General features: G+C 38.8%; 1 protein-coding gene across 2 annotated transcripts; it reads right to left on the reverse strand.

Annotated features, from left to right (window-relative positions):
• Positions 1-68: 68 nt before the first annotated feature.
• Positions 69-13388, reverse strand: p4ha1b (prolyl 4-hydroxylase, alpha polypeptide I b). Of its 2 annotated transcripts, none has more exons than XM_061744558.1 (15): positions 13124-13388; positions 9290-9372; positions 9112-9208; positions 8360-8511; positions 7740-7877; positions 7249-7488; positions 6853-7070; positions 6579-6755; positions 5532-5602; positions 4160-4259; positions 3976-4029; positions 3814-3879; positions 2086-2154; positions 1700-1796; positions 69-1490 (listed from the first exon to the last, which is right to left on the reverse strand). In XM_061744558.1, the coding sequence occupies exons 1-15, from the start codon at positions 13135-13137 to the stop codon at positions 1420-1422; spliced, it is 1647 nt and encodes a 548-aa protein (XP_061600542.1). In that variant the 5' UTR covers positions 13138-13388; the 3' UTR covers positions 69-1419. The 2 variants fall into 2 exon arrangements, with proteins under 2 accessions (XP_061600542.1, XP_061600541.1); XM_061744557.1 differs by lacking the exon at positions 5532-5602 and adding an exon at positions 6323-6393 and having other exon boundaries at positions 13124-13385.
• Positions 13389-20094: the final 6706 nt, after the last annotated feature.

Below are 20094 nucleotides of genomic sequence, written 5' to 3' on the forward strand. Positions count from 1 at the left end.
TGATGCCTTCATACCTTCCCCCCGAATTCCCCATCCCACCCTCCCCAATCAAAACCCTCTACAGTGGAGCGGTTTAGTTTCTTCATGTCAATACAAAGTCTTTATTTCAGAAAAAAACAAAAACAAAACATACATTTGGGACATATAAATAAAAGGCTCCTTCCTTGGAGAACCCATACATTCTCTCACTGAAGGCATCAGGCAACATGGACACTTAAAAGTGGCACAATTACTAATTTATAATGAATGAAAGTTGATGCCCACTTGTTTATTATTATTACACAACATTTCAGGGAGAACAAATATCAACTTAAATTTATGAAATACAGTTGAACACATCTGTGGAGGTCTATGTAAATGAGTCAGAATGAGCTTATACACTCTTCATTCAAACAATACTTTAAAAAAGTCACTGTGAAAATGTTAAGATGAGTGTAACAGTGCAGTAAACCAATAACACAAGTGACCCGGGATAAAGTAGGCAAACTTATATTAATTACTTCCTGTAAGATGTGTAAATGAAGTGTTTGTTCCATCCAAAACACCACCCTCGGCTATTATCAGATTTTTAAGATCTTTGGAGTGTGACCTTTTTTCTTTACAATTGAGTGCTTTAACTCCTGCCACATCTGTGATTGATCACTGTCTGTGATTTTTAACTCAAAGTTGTTGAAAGGAGAAACTGCTATTGCATGTACATGTAAACAAACGTACTACATGATATTTATTTGCAAAAATCATATCCCAAATAATGCCCATGTAAGCAACAAGTCGGTCTGAGACACAAAGAAAAAAACATCGCCTAGATGTTAGTGTAATGTTTCAATGAAGTAATTAACAGCACCGGCAAAGTTCAGATGTTTCAATTCTCATGTTTTTTTTTGTCTGTTTTTTTCAGATTTTCCTTTAAAACAATTAAAAAAATAAAATAAAATCAAGGCCTGAATCTTCTGTAAATTACATCACTGCTACAAGACCTATCAGGTAGGGTTCTTAAAAATGTGAACTGTTTTTTTAAGGTTCAAACATGAGCAGGGGAAGTTAGTCCCAACAGTCACTACCACGTGATAACCTCACCACAGGGCTGGCGTTCATTAGAGTGCAAGGAAACACACATAGGAGTGAATAAGGATGGAGTGTTTCTCAAAACCATCCAACAACCTCAAGAACATGTTATTTCTCACAGGGATGTTGAGACTGTCTCGGCTCTGAACATGAACCAGAACAATCTGTAGGCTCAGAGACTAACAGGTGGAGAGCAAAGAAACAAAACAAATTAAAAAAACAGAGTGTTTGCAGGGAAAGGGTCATGTACAGCCCATGTATCATCTGTAATCTGCAACAGTGTTATTTGGTTCTCGTTAGTTAACAAGGAAGAGTAGGGTAAAGGGATTTGATGTGAAGGGTTGTCTTTATCCGTCATTCAGTTTCATTTAGCCCACAGGGTCGCCGCCACTCCTGGCCTCTTTCATGGATCCACTTGTTTGATACTGAAAACCAAATTGGAAAAAAAAGGAGACCATTATACGTTTTGTTTAGATCTCTGATTATTGCAGACACAAAACAAATGACATTCTTTTATACATTTTAGATTAGATCTGGCATTGTTGTAGGTATGGCATAATGTTAAAAGGCTTCTACAGTTACCCTTCTCTAAAGTTAAGTTCATATCAAAGGACCCAGACAAAGATGAACTCACCCCACTTGTTTCCTACCAACACTGGGCAAGCTGCGTGTCGGGTGCTGTAGTCTCCCTCGCCACTGGCAAAGAGATTGTACCAGAACACAGCCGTACCCTGAAATGCAGACATTGATGAACAACTCTGCACATCCTCCATGGACCTCAGTGACTCAGTCTTACTTGATCTACATTCTACATCCATTGCTGTGAACTTGCTGAGGTTCAAGTTTAAAATTGAGTTTAAAGTAAATAGAAACATTAAAAATATTTCAAAACAATCACATCTAGAGGTCATCTAACAGAGTACACATCTTCATACCTTTTCTGACTATATATTCTGCTAAATTCTATTAGTGCAGCTACATTTGTAATAATCAGAGGTTCTGTTTATTAACAGTAGTTACCTTTTGAGGCCAAACTGCTGCTCCTACATCAGGGAATACTGTGGCTCCACCAGCAGCTACGTCACTCATCTGAACCAGAAAAGGTAAAATACAGTGTTTATCTATTTATCTTGAAGAAATTAGTTGTTATATGCACAACTAGTGTGTATTGAAGACACAGTAATGTGATTAACGTATGTATAAGGCATTACCTATGTGTCAATCTGACTGAAATTGGTCTATAAAGATGATCAGGAGACACACTGACTTGATGATTGTTGTGATCCATGTGATATCAAAACTGGTTCAATTTTAATACTTTGAAATTAATGATAGAACCTTCTGGAAGTACCAGTAGATTATTACATTAGCTAAAATGAACCAACTTTAAATATGGAACTACAGTGTCAATCAAAGGCAATTATACATAGTGCTGTCAAGCGATTAAAAAAATTGAGAGATAAATTAATTAAGATCTGTATTTAATTAATCTCTTAAATCTCACCTAAAATGGCTGAGAAAAGGACTCAACCCGAGGTGTTTTCCTTTAAATTCATTACATTATTGTGGCAGATCAAAAAAGTCTTTTTTTTAAAGACTTGAACAGATGCAGTCCTAAACGTTTACTTCCACTTGGCAAGAACATTTGCCAGCCTTTCTGTCGCAGACGTCCGCATGCGCGAGATGCTCTCCTCCAGTTTAGCTTGGGGAAGAGCGTTGCTGTGGCAACATCGTTGCTGCTAACGTTAGCTGTGGCTGCGCTCGCGACCTGGTGCTTTGCATTTATGTGGCTAAACTTGAGCTGTTTCCGTGGTGAGCAAAGTCCTTTCCACAAAGAACATATATATCACTTTATCAATGGTGCTGTCGGGGCGTTTTAGAAATGTAAATTCCCTATTCACTGGACTGACAACTTTCACATGCTCCTCCATTTTCACTTCTCTTCCCGTTCCTCCCCATGTCTGTCCAGCCACAATGGGAGGCTAAACAAGCCCTAACCCAGGGACAGTCAATCAGTTTCCACTTCAAGCTGGGACTGACTGTTGTTTTCCACCAACAACTCAAGCACAAGAATACCACCACTCAAACACAGATTTCATAATAAAGGCAACTCGCGAAAAGAAAAAGTAAAGTTAGTGATTAAAAAATAGATTAAGCGATTAAAAACCATAACGCGCTAAATATGCCTGTAATTAATTAATCGTGATGAATGCGCTAATTTGACATGATTGATTTTGGTAAATATTTTGGTAAATATTTTTGAGATTGAAAAGCTAAAGTCTGGTTTGCAGCACACAGACAAGTACTCAAGGTTGAAGGAAGAAGAAAACCTCAGAAAAAGCCTTCAGGTGGTTAATGTTTATTGTAAACAACAGCTGCTCAAAAGGCATAAAAAATGGCACAGTGTACTTTCAGTGAGACAGGCTGTTTAATCTGACGGCTCATAAAATTAACAATATCAAATTTGACTCATTTCCAAAAATGGGACAATTGAAAAGTCAATCAAACTTAGCTCAAGCTTCATAAAGAATGCGGCCACAAACACTGTGGTGTTAAACCACACATTAATTAGACATATAAAATGAATGAGATAAGTGAGTTTTGACAAACTTGAATGTTGTTCTTTGTAAAAGTCACGAAATGATTTGTGATGTGATATACAGTAAATGACATCAACAGTTGTGATGTCATTATGAAGTCATAACAACATCACAACTCTTGACGTGTGTTTAGATAGCATTTACTCACGTAGAAGAGCCACGTTGCAATGCGATTCCCAGTGCCCAGTTCCTTGAAGGCATCTGGCTCATCTTTCTGCACGGAGACAATCAACAGCACATTCACTACTTCATCAAACTAAGCCACTTTATATGGAAACCAATTAAATTTGGCCAGTTGTGAATAGCATACCCTTCCAAAGTCAAAGTGAGGTTCGTATTGCCCTCCAACACCATAATTTGCAACCTACAAAGCCAAAAAAAAGTACCATGTTACAAATCAAAAAGAGGCTTAGAGGGCAGTAAGATTTAGCTTTTTTTTTTTTAAAAGGCGAAAAAAAGAAAAGATACATGTCTACTATCTTAAAATTCTTCACCTGCAGCTCTTCTGCTGTGTCCATTTCCAGCCCTGTGAGATCTTCAATCCTCTGGTTGATCCGCTCAATTAAGGGATCTTCATAGGTAGTGAGCCAGGCGCTGGAGTGCGGGAAGGAAAACAGATTTGATAGAAAAGGCCCTTTCTTAGGTATTTCAGCATTAAACACATTTTTCCACTAGATGGTAGCAAAGCGTGTTCTGAAGAGTTGGAGACGAGCCATGCAAGAGACATGTTAAGTGAAGCTCAAACGCAAAAAGGACATTCTGCACTGTATTTATCGTAAGATGATGAAATACTGCAGTAGAGTTGCAGAGAGAATGCAAAACAGCCCGACATCTGAGGCTTGGAATCTCCAATCAGCTCAGGGTACAGGGTTGTGGATGTGCGTTTTGATTGAGGAATGTAATAAAATATTTCAAGGATTGTTATGGACTTTCCTGACACCACTTATATCTCTCAGTCACTCTCACACACCAGTCTACATCACAATGTTTAAACTAGCGATTCATCGATTCTTCCCACTGAAAGAACTTTGAGAGGCGTGTATCTGTGTGTATAAAGCATGAACGAGATAAAGATTAGTCTTATTTTTGCAGATGTGCTGGTTGAGCCAGCACATTCTTTACTTAAGCCCAAACTGTGAGTTCTTCCATCTGTTCCCTCACTTTGGAACGACATGCTGACCAGCACGTACACATACAAACGAATCAAAGAGACACCACACCCTTACCCCCACATTTAAGCAAATTACCTACCACAAACAGTAAAACCAAAGTGATGGGGGGGGTGCTTGTGTGCTCTGCTCTATTTTTACAATTGGGTTCGAATCCAACAGTGAGCAATGCATCTATAAAAGTTTTATAGGCTTTCAGATGCAAGTAAACAGAAGGCAGATTTGCAGTTTATATCTTTGCATTTAAATCTATCTATCCCATCTAAGATCTTGAAAGGCTCTTAATCCTTCCTGATGACAGAGAGTAGTTAAAAGAATAGCTGTACTCAAACAGCTGTAATGCAATATCATTCCTGGACACTGAGATAAGAAGTAATCTTAGACAAGTGACTGAGTAAAAGGGAAAAAAAACAACATTTTCATGAAAGTTAGATGTAAATAAATCAATCTTCTGGTAAAAGAAAAGATGCCAGCTACTACAAAACAGAGGTTTCTTTAGCTTGGATATACATCAGTGAGGTACATCCAAACTAAAACGTCTTATTGTTAGTTTTCAATGTGCAGTTGAACATGTGCATCTCTTTCTATTATGTTGTCCAGTTGCAAGACCAAGCAAGTGTGTCAGCCAGATAAAATGCAGTTGGATACCGAGGAGGGGAAGGCACTGACATCCTCCTGGTGACCTGTGACCCCTTACCTCTTGGAGACTCTGTATTGGGCTGTGGTAAGTTTCCCAGTTTGGGGGTCATGCACCGTGGCTCGCCTTAACTACAGTAGTTCCAGAGGCACAAGGACACAAAGAAAGAAGAAAAAGAAGAGAAGAAAAAGAAGGAAAACAAGACGGTGAAAGGTAACACACAGAGGATGACAGATAAAATGAGGAATAGGAAAAGGGAGAAAAAAGAAAAGCAGATGCGGTCACTATATGTCAGTGTTACTTCTAAAAAAAAAAGTACCCAGAGTGCTTCACGAGGCAATGCTGGAATCCAAATTTTCATCCAAAATAGTCAAATTATTCCGTTATTCATTGACTGCCTCCGACACACCGAAAGCCGAAAGCAACTATGTTGTAACTAAGAAGGGAAAAAAGTAACACCATTTTTCCCTCTTTTTTCTTCCCGTGTTACCTTTTCAAAGCGGGCTCTTGAGCAGAATCATATCAATAAGAGATCAACAGATTGGGACACTATAAGCTAATGTGCAATAACACTGTTGAAAAAAAGTTGCTTCCCAAGCCAGTAAAAGTCTACAGATGTTTCTATAAGCACTATAAAGCTTTGATCATTCTTGGTATGATCCTCCTTCAGCTCAAGAGCCTTTAGGCTTTGGAGGGTCAGAAAGACAGAGCTCTGGGCAGACGGTAGGAGTTCAAAGGATAAATGGGGTGCGTTATTGAGGGGAAAAGGAGAGGGAAAATAAAATCCCACTTTTGCCCTCTAAGATTTCTCCTACAAACTCAGTCAAGTGCAGCTTTTGGCTCTGTCTTACCTTTTGCTGATCCTGTAAGAAGCTGTCTCCAGCACTCCAGTGACGGGATTAGAGATGGTTGCCCTGCGCAGCTGTAAAGCCAGGGACATGTTTTATCCACACACAGACGCATACACATATACATGTGCATGCCTGTGTGCGTGCTTGCTTTGGTGGCAAACAGCCGCACAGCTTTGACCTGCCACCTATCTAGCTGCTAAACCACCCTGTGGACGGCACAGTAGTTGAATCCGTACGTCTACTCGGAGATACTTACTCGTGGTTTCGCCAGTTGCTTGACTTTCTCAATTTCTTTGTCCGAGAGGATGTCAAGGTAGCGAACGATGTAGGGGCTGTCCCACTCATCCTGCTGTTTCACAGGTGCCAGCAGATACTGGGGGTTGTGCCTGTTGTCATAGTAACGGCAGAAGAGCCTGCTCTGTCTGCGAGGAGTCTAGATGATAGAGGCAAGAGGGAAGAAGAGTTACAACTGTGTAATACTTTAAAAATTAGAGACTGTATTTTTTTTTTGTTGACTTTTTCTGTCTCACCATTTTGATCCCTTCCCCACGACAAAGCATCTCATACTTCTTTCTCTCTGGGATCAAAGAGAAAGCCTTTTTGGACTTCTTCTTTTTAATTTTTTCTGTTGTTTCTCTTTTCCCTCGTTCCTGTTTTTCAGTTTCATTCTCTGCTTCTGACTTTTTCTGCTTCTCCAACTGGAACTCAAAGTACTTCAGGTTGCCTTTAGCTCGCTGGTGCTCTGGGTCTAAAAAGGGGAAATGTATGAAAATAACTGCACTGATCTGGAATAATGATGCCTGCAGCAGCAACAGGAAACTAAATAACAATTTCAAAACAAGCCATTAAGTCTTCTTCAAACATTTTGAAAAATCTCACAAAATGAAAGGCGTCATGAATTACTCCGGGAATGTGAGGGAACTCGCCTAGTTCAAGCAGTGTCTTGGTGTACGCCAACGCACGCTCCATCTCCCCCTGCTGGTAGATGGCATAACTGAGATAGTCCAGCACAGTCACTTTATCTAAAGTGGACTCCTCTCCCTCTTCGAGCTGTCTCAGGGCCTGAGCCATCCACAGCTCAGTGTGGTAGTAATCCACGTCAGAGTAGGCAATTTTACCAAGCTCGTAGCAGTCTTCCACTGTCATGTGGCTCTTGTGTTTCACTCCTGGTAAGCAGAGGAAACAAAAGAGGGACAAGGGCATAAAGACATCAGAATGACTTCTCTTTACACAATAATCTCACCGCATGGTCCGCTTTTTGCAATGAGATAAACAGATATAACACTTCTCATATCTCATAACAGTTCATTTTGTGATTAACTATGAACTCATGAACTAAGTTTATCACAAGAAAAGTAAGTTTTCTAATCTTTGTGGCTGTACTGAATTTGAATATGGACTGATTTCCGAGCTTTACCAGGCAGGTCTCCTGTGGAGATGGTGTTGGCATCCAGTTTATATGTGTCTTGTAAGCGGAGAAGAGCTTTGGCCGCCCCAGTCTGGTCCTCATCTGTGGGAAAGTGCTGTCTCTGGATGGTCAGGTTGGAAATAAATCCTGCAAGAATTGGACAACATGGGAATAATAAAGATAAAGTATTCTGACGTAATAACTAGTCAAATTAAAAATGAACACTACTTGAGGTGATTTTACTTTACATTGTGAAATGTTTGGTTCAGCTTAGACAACAAATTTAACAACTATGTTCAAGCTTGTTACATTTGTGACAGAAGTTAGAAGTTACCAAAACAAATGAAACTGAATGTGCAGCCAAATATTTCTGTAAGCAAACACGTCCAGCATTTCTTCTCCTAAAGTCCCTATCTGCGTATAAAACTAAAAACATTCTCTCACTCTGGAGACAGGGTGTTATATTACAGATACTTCCAAAATAATAAATTCCCCGGGAAAGTAAAGAACACAACAACAACAGCAGACATTTAGTCCAAATGTAAAAATATGCACTACATTGAAATACCTTATCTTATTTTATTGACTCTTGGCACAAAGTAACATTTGAAACCAAACTTTGTACATACCATCGGTGGTGTCACTGAGTACAAGACTCTCAAGGTTCCCCCACTCTGTATTCAGCCTCTTCATCAGTTTGAAGGCATTAACAGGGTGGCCCAGGAAACCCTCGGGGTCCTGTGTAGCTGTAGCTGTCAGGGAATCCAACCTATCAGCCCACCTGTCACAAAAACAGTAGCAAAATACTAAAAATGCACCGAAATCCACATGCAGTCAATTACAGATCATCATTCCCAGTAACTGTAGACAGCACAGACACCCACTTGAAACTTAAAAACTAGGTTTTATTCCACGGTATTGGTTGCACTTAAGGTATTCAATGTAAAATAGTGTCCAGACAAGCAAAGACATAAATCTGGAACAAAGTTCTGTTATAAATGTGGCTATTTTGAGTAGACAAAGAAAGTGATTTGAGTGATTTAGGATTCTCTTAAAAAAAAACAACTAATAAATAAAGTAAATAGGATGAAAGTACTCTCATCTGTTGACCAAGACTCTTTTCAAGCTGTTAGACTGCTCTCTAAATAAAAAAACAAACCTGTTAAACTTAAAAATATGCTTGAGAGCCAACAATTTACAACAAATACAACAAAAAAACAACGCACAAAACAAAAGCTATGTGATGACAACTATAACACTGATACTTGGTTCATTTTAATGTTCCTTGACATACTGTATGTGCAGAACACTGAAATTGACTTGCATCAAAGCTGTGCTGTACACATTTAAAACTTTGAGGCGTTTGTGTGCATAAACTCACTGTTTGACCTGCTCCAGTTTCGTCTCCTCCGCCTTGATGTAGTCTTTCAGAGACGTGACGAGGTCTTTTTCTGTGTATAACAGATCTGTCATGTGGCCTGAGTGATACAAATGAGAGACACTCAAACAGCAGTACTACAACCATGAATTTCACAAAGAAGCACAGTTTACAGATTTACCAATGGAAGTGTAGAAGTCATTGTAGGCTGAGAGCGACTCCAGGCAGCTCAGCAACATAAAACACCAACATGGCAACTTCATCCTGAGGAAAGAGGAGAGTTCCAAGAAACATTAGGCTTGTTTGGTTAACAAATTGAAAACGTCCCCCCAAATTTTAGTTGGTGACCACTAAATAGAAAAGTTAGTTATCTCACATGTGAATCACTTGTGCATACCGTACTTGTGAAATACCCACCCACATGAAATATTCCAGGCTGTAAAATAGGTCCAGAAACCTCCCTTTTCTCCCTGACACCCTCCCCCAGCTGATTCCTAACCTGACTTTTACAGAAAGTCCACAGGCCTATTATTGGCCCACAGAATAGAAATGGGCCACATTGTACACATTAACTATGGTATCACAGTATTACTAGAATAAAACATGTCATGTATTGTAAATTAAGATTGAATCGTTTGCTTGTGTACAATTTTTTGTACTTTGCAGATGCTATGACTCCATACACCCTAGACTGTCCTATTTTAGGTTCTTTTCAATTCATATATCTATTCCACTTGTTCGTTTAGCAACTGTAACAAAACAATCACAGAGGACAATGCTTTTCCAATGTTGATTCTCGTCCTTTGAGCAATCTCAACAGCATTTATCTCAACATTTAGAAATACAACTAACTAACTAAATACAATGGAATATTTAAAAAAAAATAAAAATTGCTATAATTATAAACCAAAATAAAGAAAGGATGAAGGAAATAAAACTTTTAATTTAGACAAGAGTAATTGCTTCAGCTTGTAGCTATAAATGTAGAATATTTCCTTAATCATTTTACAAGTCTAGCTTTGAAACCACCCCACAGGGCCAAATATAAATATGTGGTTGCTGTCTCTAAGTCTGGTTTAGCTCTTGATGTGGCTGAGACATAAATCCTGGAGGTCTTCCAATCACTTAATTTCCTACACATATGAATGCAAATTAGAGGAGAGCACGAGAAAAGACGTTAAGGTGAAATGCCACACTTGTACCACAGTTGTGGCAGAAACTAATCATATGCTCTACAACATTTTGAGCAACATTTTTCAAACATGTCTTTATTTGTTATTGCTAAATTCCACTCAGGAATGTAAATATATACAAGCTGAAATCTGCGTGGCTTTCCAGACAGCAGCATATTGATTTAAAACAATAATAACATTAAACATCTTCTGTTTCAGTGAAGTGGAAAGGGAACTGGAAAAAGCAGGTGGAAAAGACTTATTCAGGGAGAATCACACGTAGCCCTGGTAGTGAAGTCAAGGTCAAGCTCAAGAAAAACATAACTGTGCAATTTTCTTAAGTGTTTTACTGGAGGCAGAAAACACGCTGAGGCAGGTTCTGCCACAAAAACAAGCCTTCTGTGAAAAGAAAAGTAGGACGTCTTGTGGGTTTAAGTCAGCAGTAGTACACAGAAACTAAATGAAAATGCACCCACCCTTCATATCAAATTCAAAATGAATAAAATGGAATGCAATTTAAAAAAGATACATTTCAGTCCAAACCCATTTAAAATTACACATAACTCCTGCTGCAACTACTTTTGCAAAATCTGTGTCACTCAGTGAGATAAAAAGATAAAAATAAAGATTTATGGATTCAAACTATCATTATCATCTTAATGACAGGGTGACAAAGCGACTTTCTCTCCAGTAACTTGAAAAACTGTTGGGATTAAATAAGCATGTTTAAATTTGATCAGCACCACACACAAGAGTGAATGGCAGCAGGAATATTTCTATGCATGCAAGCTTGTTGATGACACGTGACTACACCAAAAGATTCCTGAACACATCATTTAACCTTTAACTCGCAGCAAACCTGTTGAGGCATTTATCTCATGAGGTCATGTTTCTTTCTTTTTAATTTGTTTGAAAGCACCTCAAGAAGGGGTAAGCTGAGCTATGTTCTGATGAGACATGTGAGAGTTATAGTTCATGATGCATATTGATTCTCTTGAGAGAGCATTTTACTATGAAAGGTATCAAAGGCTTTAAAGGTATAGAGCATCAGCAGATTGCTTCATGAAATTGGCTGCTGATTTTTCACTGAACAGGTAAACAAAAAAGGAGTGTAGAAATAATGAAAACTGCAGCTGCTTTGGAGCAATATAAAAGTGGACCATCCATGCTAGCAGGGGCGTCAATTGGGTATGGCAAGGTACGGCAACCGCCACACCTTGGCTTCAAGGGTTAAATGTAAATGTTTGTTTTTTAAATACATTTATGGAATTACTCTGTGTCTATTTGTATTGATTATTCTATTACTTAATACATATAGAATAACAAAAAATGCAAATCAGAACATGATCGATTTCACTAGTTATTATACACTGCAAAAACTGAAAATCTTAACAAGAATATTTGTCTTATTTCTAGTTAAAATGTCAAAAAAAATCTCATTACATTTAAGACAAGACTCAAAAACAACCCTTTTCACCTGTTTCAAGTAGATTTTCACTTAAAATAAGTGGAAAAATCTGCCAGTGGAACAAGATTTCTTTGCTTGTAATTAAAAGATAAATCTTGTCCCACTGGCAGATTTTTCTACTTATTTCAAGTGAAAATTTACTTGAAACAGGTGAAAATGGTCAAATAAGTTATTTTTCTGGTGATGGCTCTTGTTTTAAGTGTAATGAGATTTTTTGACTAAAAATGAGACATTTTAACTAGAAATAAGACAAATATTCCTGGTAAGATTTTGAGTTTTTGCAGTGAGCGAGACTGCATTTGAAAAAGTTCAAATTTTCTTGACCACACAGATAAACTACATAGCAGACTTCTGTGATGAGTATTTGCTGGACGTGTTGATTGATACTCTAGTTAAGTTCTGTGACTCGTAACCTTGCCATACCTTAGCTTTGACTGAATTGACGCCACTGCATGCAAGTTAGATATGCGATTAAGCATTCTCGAAATAAATTAATTTCGTTTCTTCCACTGCACTCGTAAACAAAGCTAACTAGTATTCATTTATTGGTCAAATCGGCCTGGTTTTCGGTCCTTTCGTCATTGATGAAGTGGACAAAGTTGGGGTGAAGGCTGATTTATGGTTCAGCGTTACACCAACGCAGAGCCTACGCCGTAGGGTACGCAGCGACACACACCGTACGGTGCGCAACGCTGCGTACCCTACGGCGTAGGCTCTGCGTCGGTGTAACGCGGAACCATAAATCACCGTGCAGCGGGGCTTCTGCAGGATGTGGATGGGAGAGCACTGCCACGTCCTCGCCCCTCCCCGCCGGGGAAACTCGGCTCAGGGCTGCACAATGGAGTCTGACCGACTTTGACCTGCTTCAACTCGCACAAAAACCCTGAAAACTGGTTTGGATTCAGGGAGGATTTTTTGCTCTCGGGGCTGGTTATTGACACCAAATGTAAAAGAGACTCCTGCGCGCATGCAGCCAACAAGGAACTACTTTTCAGATGAATATGTCCTGTTATAAATCAGTAGATACCGCAGTGCAGTATGTTTACTCCACGTTACCGGAGTTATATTGCAAAATTGTATCCCTTATATTGTAAAATGTAAAACAAATCGAACTGCATATTTACGTTGCGTTTCACCAAATTGCCACAACAAATATTCGAGCCGAGACGAAACTACAAAACTTTCTCCATCACAGCATCTTACTTTAAATCAATAATTTGTGCATGCATTACATATTATTTATACCAACACCCGTGAATACCTTCAGTTTTTATCGAGTTTAGCAAGTTGGAAGTTCGTTGTTTGTTTAAACGGCCTGCTAAAAAAGTGTTTTTAATATTTTCCATAGACATTTCTCGCAGACTGGAGTATTTACCTCGTCCAGTGCATCCTGTAGCAGCAGAAATGGCTGGTGTGACTGCGGAGCGTCCAGATCGTTCCGCGCCTCTGCGGTGATGCGGCTGACTGACTGCGTCTCCTCTCGCAGCTGCAGCTCGGTCTCCTCCGCCGCGGAGCTACGTGCGGACTCACATGCGCGCAGCTCGCAGTCAGTTCTGGGGGTTGTCGTTCGTACAGCGATAGGGGAGGTGTCTGGAGTTGTCTTCACCCACAATGGCACAAACTGAGTGTTTCTTTCCTCGGGGCTTGACCGCTGCAGGAGAACTTGTGCGGACAACGTCACCAGTCTGCCACGGCATCGGGCCAGGCCCACGTTAGAGCAAATCACAGCTTATTTTGTCGTGCGGCCATAAACTGCACATTACGGAATTCCCGCTTGCTCGGTGCTTTCAAAATAAAAGCAAATGTATTTTTGTCACATATAACAGTCACAAAAGAAAGGATTGTAATCCATCTATCCATTTTCTACCCGCTTTATCCTTTGCAGGGTCACAGGGGTCTGCTGGAGTCTATCCCAGCTCATTACAGGGAGAGGCAGGGGTTCACCCTGGACAGGTCACCAGTCCATCGCAGAGCCACATAGTACACAGACAACCAGACATACTCTTACTCACAATTAGGGAATTTATAATCATCAGTTAACCTAAAACACATGTTTTTGGACTGTGAGAGGAAGCCGGAGTACCCAGAGAGAACCCACGCAAGCACGGGGAGAACATGCAAACTCCACACAGAAAGGCCAGGCAAGTTTATATAGCACAATTCAACACAAGGTAATTCAAAGTGCTTTACATCAACATTAAAAGCGGCAAGACACAATTAGAAAGTAAATAACAAATAAAATGAAATAAAATTATGAGAAAAGAAGGTAAAATAATAAAGAGCACAATTTGCTGAATTGAAGGTACACGTCTCATTCGTGGTTTTCAGAAAGTATTTAATTTAAGAGTACGCTTAAATACCAAATAAATGAAATAAAATGATAAGAAAAGAGGTAAAATAATAAAAAGCCCAAGTTGTTAAAAATAAGGGCAGTAGAGTACAGTGGGTAAGTATTTAATTTAAGAGTACGCTTCAGTAAACAGTAATGTTTTTAGGCCTTATTTAAAGGAGCTGACAGTTGGAGCAGACCTCAGGTCTACAGGAAGTTTGTTCCACCGGTGAGGAGCAGAATAACTGAACGCTGCCTCACCTTGCTTGGTTCTGGTTCTTGGGAACCACAACAAACCAGATCCAGATGAACCTCAGGGGTCTGGGAGCTTCATAGGAACTAACAGATCAACCATGTATTTTGCTCCAAGACCATTCAGTGCTTTGTAGAACAGCAGTAAGATTTTAAACTCTATCCTTTGACTCACTGGAAGTCAGTGGAAAGACCCCCACCGGGCCTGGGAGTCGAACCGGGAACCTTCTCACTGTGAGGCAACAGTGCTAAGCCCAAGCACCAAGCCACCATGCTCCCCAGGATTGTAATTCAAAAAATACAATTAAACAAAAAGCAGCTGATTATTGTATAATAAAGTATACACATGCATATTTACATTTATATTTAAAGACAGACAATTTAAAGAGGACGGGTTAATAACAGAACAAGAGGAGAATGGACAGCAAGATTGAAGAGATTTTAACTACTCTTTTGCTTTGATCACAGAGGAGTAAAATGGACCACCTGTAGTGCTTGTAAAGTGTGTTGGAAGTCTATTTCATATATCATCATGTGTCCTAATATGACTCGTTAAACTCTGCTGTCTTATAAAAATTATGCAATAATGCCAGGCTACAAGATGGCGTGGGAGAAGGAAAAGCCTGTGTCTGAGGCAGCCAGAGTGCTGCAGGCTTGATCTCCAGAATGCATTCTGTACAACTACACTCATATTCATATAGATGCGTGTGTCTGCGTGTGTGTCTGTGTGTGTAACTTGGGTGAATTGTGGTGTGTGTGCTTGTGTCTGTCAGTGCGTGAGCGGGGAGGGGGGCAGGGCATTAATATGTTTTATGTTTGTGTATTTTTTTTAATGTAAAGCACTTTGTGCTGCATTTCTTATGCATGAAAGGTGCTATATAAATAAAGTTTGATTTGATTTGACAACGCCAGGTGATTTTGTTTAAATAAAACTACTAAAACGTATATCTTGTCCTGGATCTATGTGATCAAAAAACTCGGTGAGAAGCAGCTAGGCTGATCTCAACAAGTGTCAGCAGGAGTGTCCTGTTTTTGGAGACCTGCCTGCAGGAGGACATTCAACATTCAAGCCTCTCTATTTCTGCATGATGCAAGCAGACAGGAGATTTTAAAAAGTTCAGCAGACATGAGTCAGGGCTGCTGTGGTACTTTTTAGCAAAACACAAGTGATCCTTGAGAGGAGCACCTCTGCATCACATAAGTTTAACTGTTGACTAAGTTTTTGCCTATGTTGTCTAGCTCATGAGTTCACCTGCATTATCCCCCATTATGATCTCTGGATATTTAAAACGAGCCTCTCCTATCCTAGCTCCAATGGTTTGTGAAATGAAGTTGATTTCGTTTTTGCTTAGATTGCCCAGGTAATTTACGCCACATGACAAGCAGCCGATGCTTGCTTTTATTTTGAAAGCAGAGTTAATGGTGGATACCGTGATGCGGATCGTAAGCGCGCAAAACAAAATAAGGGTGGGCTGGATGGACTGGTGATGAAATGTTGATGTTAGGTGGCTTGATCGATTTAGTGGTTTCCACTGGTGAAATGTTAAAGGAACTGTCTTGGAAAAACCCATCAGATGCTCTTTAATGTGTTCTTTCCAACTAGGTGAATAAGTGGACTGAAACTGAGTGTTTAAATTACCAAGAATAAGACTTGAGAGATGATCCAGATTTCAGTAGATTTAATTAAACTGTTGCATGCAAAAGGGTCAAAACATACATCAGTCGTCTCATCTCAACAGTTTTGGTTTAATCAAGTAGCCAAGGGTGAATTTTCCATCACAGGAATGGCTTGAAAACATCATAGCAGTCAAAGGAAAAACAAATGCAGAATGAGTTGCTGGACTGTATGCCCTCTGTTTCAAGGGAGTGAAGAAAAACCTGTGTTTTGTTTTGTTTAATTTATTTATTTAATCCTTTCACGTCTTAATACAGATAAGGAAACAAGGTGTACTGCCAGACACTTGAAACTATATTAATGTTGTGAGCGGTGTGTAGAAGATTTTCTTTTTTGTCTAATGTCATCCACAGCTGAATCCAAAACTACAGTTTAAATGGCCTGTAAAGACCGCCTGACTGCCATCCTTTCTGACTGAGGATCAGAAAAAGTAAACGTGTCTTCCAAGCATGTGATTGAGCCAGTCTGATGAGGGGCCACTGCGGGTGTTCAGAGAAATTGCGTGTAATTAAATGCCCACTACATCCTGATAATCCCATAGATTATCCCTCACAAATAGGTGTTTTAAGAGCATTCCAGGCCTCGATCAATCACTTTGACCCCTGCACTATGAGGGAAGGGGTAAATGCTTTTGTTACTCTGCTGGATAATCGTTTGCATCCTTTTTACCAAATCACGAGATCATTCAGAGATTTATAAACCAACAGATTTTAACATCTATTGTGTGACAGACTGGAAGCCAGTGTAAAGATCTAAGAACTGGAGTTACAAACATGAATCTGAACGATTATTTTTATCAATATAATTTTCTCTCTGTTTTTAGCTGTCTTTTTTATAATTAATTAAACAAAATTATACTAAATATTTTCACAAAGATTTTCTTTAATCTAAAGTTGAAAACAGTGGCTCTGCACCAACTAAGACAGGTCAGGGAGTCAATCCAGACCAGATGTCTATGAACTGGAATGGCAATGGTTGGCATATGTTGTTAACGTTCTGTGCAGTTGGACTACAAGTATCTGGACCATGGCAGAATTTGGTTTTGTATCCCTTTCTTCCTATTAAGAGTATTTCCACTATTCATAAGTAATTAGTCACATATTATCCACAAGGTGGCAGCAAATTGTTTTTGTTTTTTTAAACGAGTTAATATAGCTGTTGTAAATGTCTAATATATTGTATATACTGGTAATTATAATTTTCTATTTATTGTAGAAAAATTATGAAGATGCTGAAGATGCAGTGAAGTAGAGAGATTTATTAAAATAAAAATCCTTCTCAGAATCGCAATAGGGACAGACTAAATGCTCTGGCCATGCACTTTAACAAGACTGGCTACTAAGATTACAGACTTGAATTAGAAAGACACTGCCAAAAAATTGCCAGAGGGAAAGGAGGGCAAAATGCATGTTAAAGAAGTGCATCGGGCCACTCATTTCCTCTCCTTTCCACATTGAAAGATTCAGTTTTAAAAGTGAATATTGCCAGCCTCTGTGTACTTACTACGATGAGTACACAGTTGTTGTTAGTCAACACTTAAATCTTAGTTGTTTGGATCTGTCAACAACCTCTTTTACACAGTTTACTTTTTTTTGAGTACAGATGGGACATTATGCTGCTATTGCAACATTCGATCTTTTTAGTTCTTTTCCTCCCAGGTGCCACTGGTCTATGGACAAGAGAAGACAAATGATAGATTAATCTGACCCTTTCATTTCAACAGTGAAACATGGGCAAACGAATATTATTTGTTAAATGATCAGCCCCTTATTTTTTGCCACTGCTACTATTTTCTGAACTTCAGTTTAACAAATCATATTTCTCCCCTCTCTGAAGCGCACACTGGACTACCTGATGCGGGTACTGTTGTGGAAAAACTTATTTTAACACCTCTATGTCTAAACCACTAGAAAGCACTTAGATTACCAGGAATAAAACTTTAGAAATGAAGCAGATTTCAGTATTCAATTAAGAAATTGCATGCATGGGTCAGAACATCAGGCGCCTTGACACAGAAATGACACAGAGCCAGGGATGCATAATGATTTTGAACACCACAAAATGATGACTAATCCCTATGAAACTGGTCATTGTAACACCAGAGCTAATATTTTAGAAACAAAGTAGGTCTGTACACTCTGTAACCAAGCCAAGGCTAATATTTCCATCAGTAGATTTGGTTAACCAAATAGCCAAGGCTAATATTTCCATCATATGTACATTTCTTTTTTGTTTCTACACTATTTTTACCAGCTTTCTCTTCCTCTCATATTCCAGAAAATCTCTTCCTCCCAACTGAAAAGGATGAGTGGGGCAGTGTTTTAAAGTCATAAGTGTGGAGCTAATAGTAGATCTATTTGTGAGTCAGAGCAGGAAACTGTTCAAATATTTGGTAGCTGGTATGCCTTTGTATAAACACTAGTCGTAAACAGAAGAAACACTGCCTTTTTGACTTCAATTGAACCTTTCTGATGGGTTGGAAAGGTGTGAGAATATCACCCAATAGACTTAAACGAAGAATCCATTCCACGAGAAGAAAACTACTAAGACAACTTGCTTTAAGATCATCGTAATTACGTTATTGAACACCCAATGCGATATTACTGTGTTGAATTTAAACAAAAAATGTGTCCAAGTTCCTTTTCCATTTCTCTTCTAGCCAGATGTCATCCAGGGTTGAATGTTTTTATTCTTTCGGCTCCCAACATGAAGACGTTCCCCCTGAGCTTGTGCATGACTGCCTCCAGTTGAAGCAGTATCAGATTAATGTTGCATAAAGAAAACCATTGAAGTTGCAACTTCTATGCTCCACAGGACCAGCAGGTGGCTGACATGTTAATGCTTTGGTGCTTTATTGATGAACACAGACGTATCTGTATCTGTGTCATCACCAAGAAGCAGCTTCAGTCAGAAATACTTGGTAGTGGCTTTGTGATATTTAGATGATTATTGAGTTGATGGAGGTAGAGCCGTGGCTAGAGACCTCCTTCTGTCTTTCTGATAAATTATGTCTTCACTTATCTTGCTCCCTCTGCCATTATCTCAGTGGTTGTCTGTCTTTGTTTCTTGAATACGGCCTGATTATTCTGATTTTATGATATCCTGCAAACAAAATAAAAATTGAAAACCTTACAAATATTTCTGAATACAAATTGTTGTTTAATGATGATGGAAACAATTAAAACAAAAAGAACTAAATCGTTTCAGATGTACAAAATACTACGGAAGCCCTAAAGGGTCATATATACATACATTTTATGAGATCGATTTCCCGAGATCATTTTCCTCCATTTTCTCGTGATAAATCTTTTTTCTCTGTTTTCCTGAGATAATGTCATAATTGATTTGAGACACAATGATTGAAACATGCCTGCCTGAGATTTCCATCACACGTGACGTCAACCTGACTGACATGTCCTTGAACATCTGAAAAATTGAATGACCTACAGCGGTTTTGCAAGTTTAGGCTGGTCTAGGTAAGAAGATAATCTTTTTATAACTAAAGTTTTGTTACAGGGCCCTTAAGTGAACGGTGTTTACACCTTCCCTCTGAGCCATTGAACCCTGACACAATTCTAATTCTGTTCCTTATTGTGCTTGGGGGATCATTTTGTGTAGATAAAAAAGCGTCAATATTTAATGAAAACATTTTTATTGAGGAGACAAATTCATGTGAGCTGAAATAGATTAATATGAATGTTTTGAAAAGCAGCTGCGCTACTAGAGTGCATGACATCACTGCTCATGTGAGTTGTGAAAGTATTTCCACTGTTTATGGTCATGACTCAACAGCGTTTATGTATGTGTAACCATATGCCAACTTAACAAACTTAATTAAAATTTTTCTGGTCTTTATTGGCTTTTATTTTTCTTTGATAGTAAGAATTAACATTGTTATGTTATTATCACTTTACCTGTATATGTTTCTTATTAGACGACTTATCTTGTTTTTAATTAATTGTATTTAAGTTCCACACTCCACGGTCTTTAAACTTTTTATCATTCAAGTATACGAGTACGGCACCTGCACTGACCCAAATTAAAAACTGAATTAATTAGTTTAAGTTTTTATAGTTATTAGCAGAGTAGG

Source organism: Cololabis saira, chromosome 17 (assembly GCF_033807715.1).
Source record: "Cololabis saira isolate AMF1-May2022 chromosome 17, fColSai1.1, whole genome shotgun sequence".
Classification (NCBI taxonomy): Eukaryota; Metazoa; Chordata; class Actinopteri; order Beloniformes; family Belonidae; genus Cololabis; species Cololabis saira.

Coding starts and splice junctions, on each gene's coding strand:
- p4ha1b (XM_061744558.1), bottom strand. Junction 7,071..7,248: donor CAAGACACTGCTTGAACTAG/GCGAGTTCCCTC, acceptor TCCCCTTTTTAG/ACCCAGAGCACCAGCGAGCT. Junction 4,260..5,531: donor CAATACAGAGTCTCCAAGAG/GTAAGGGGTCAC, acceptor CCCGCACTCCAG/CGCCTGGCTCACTACCTATG.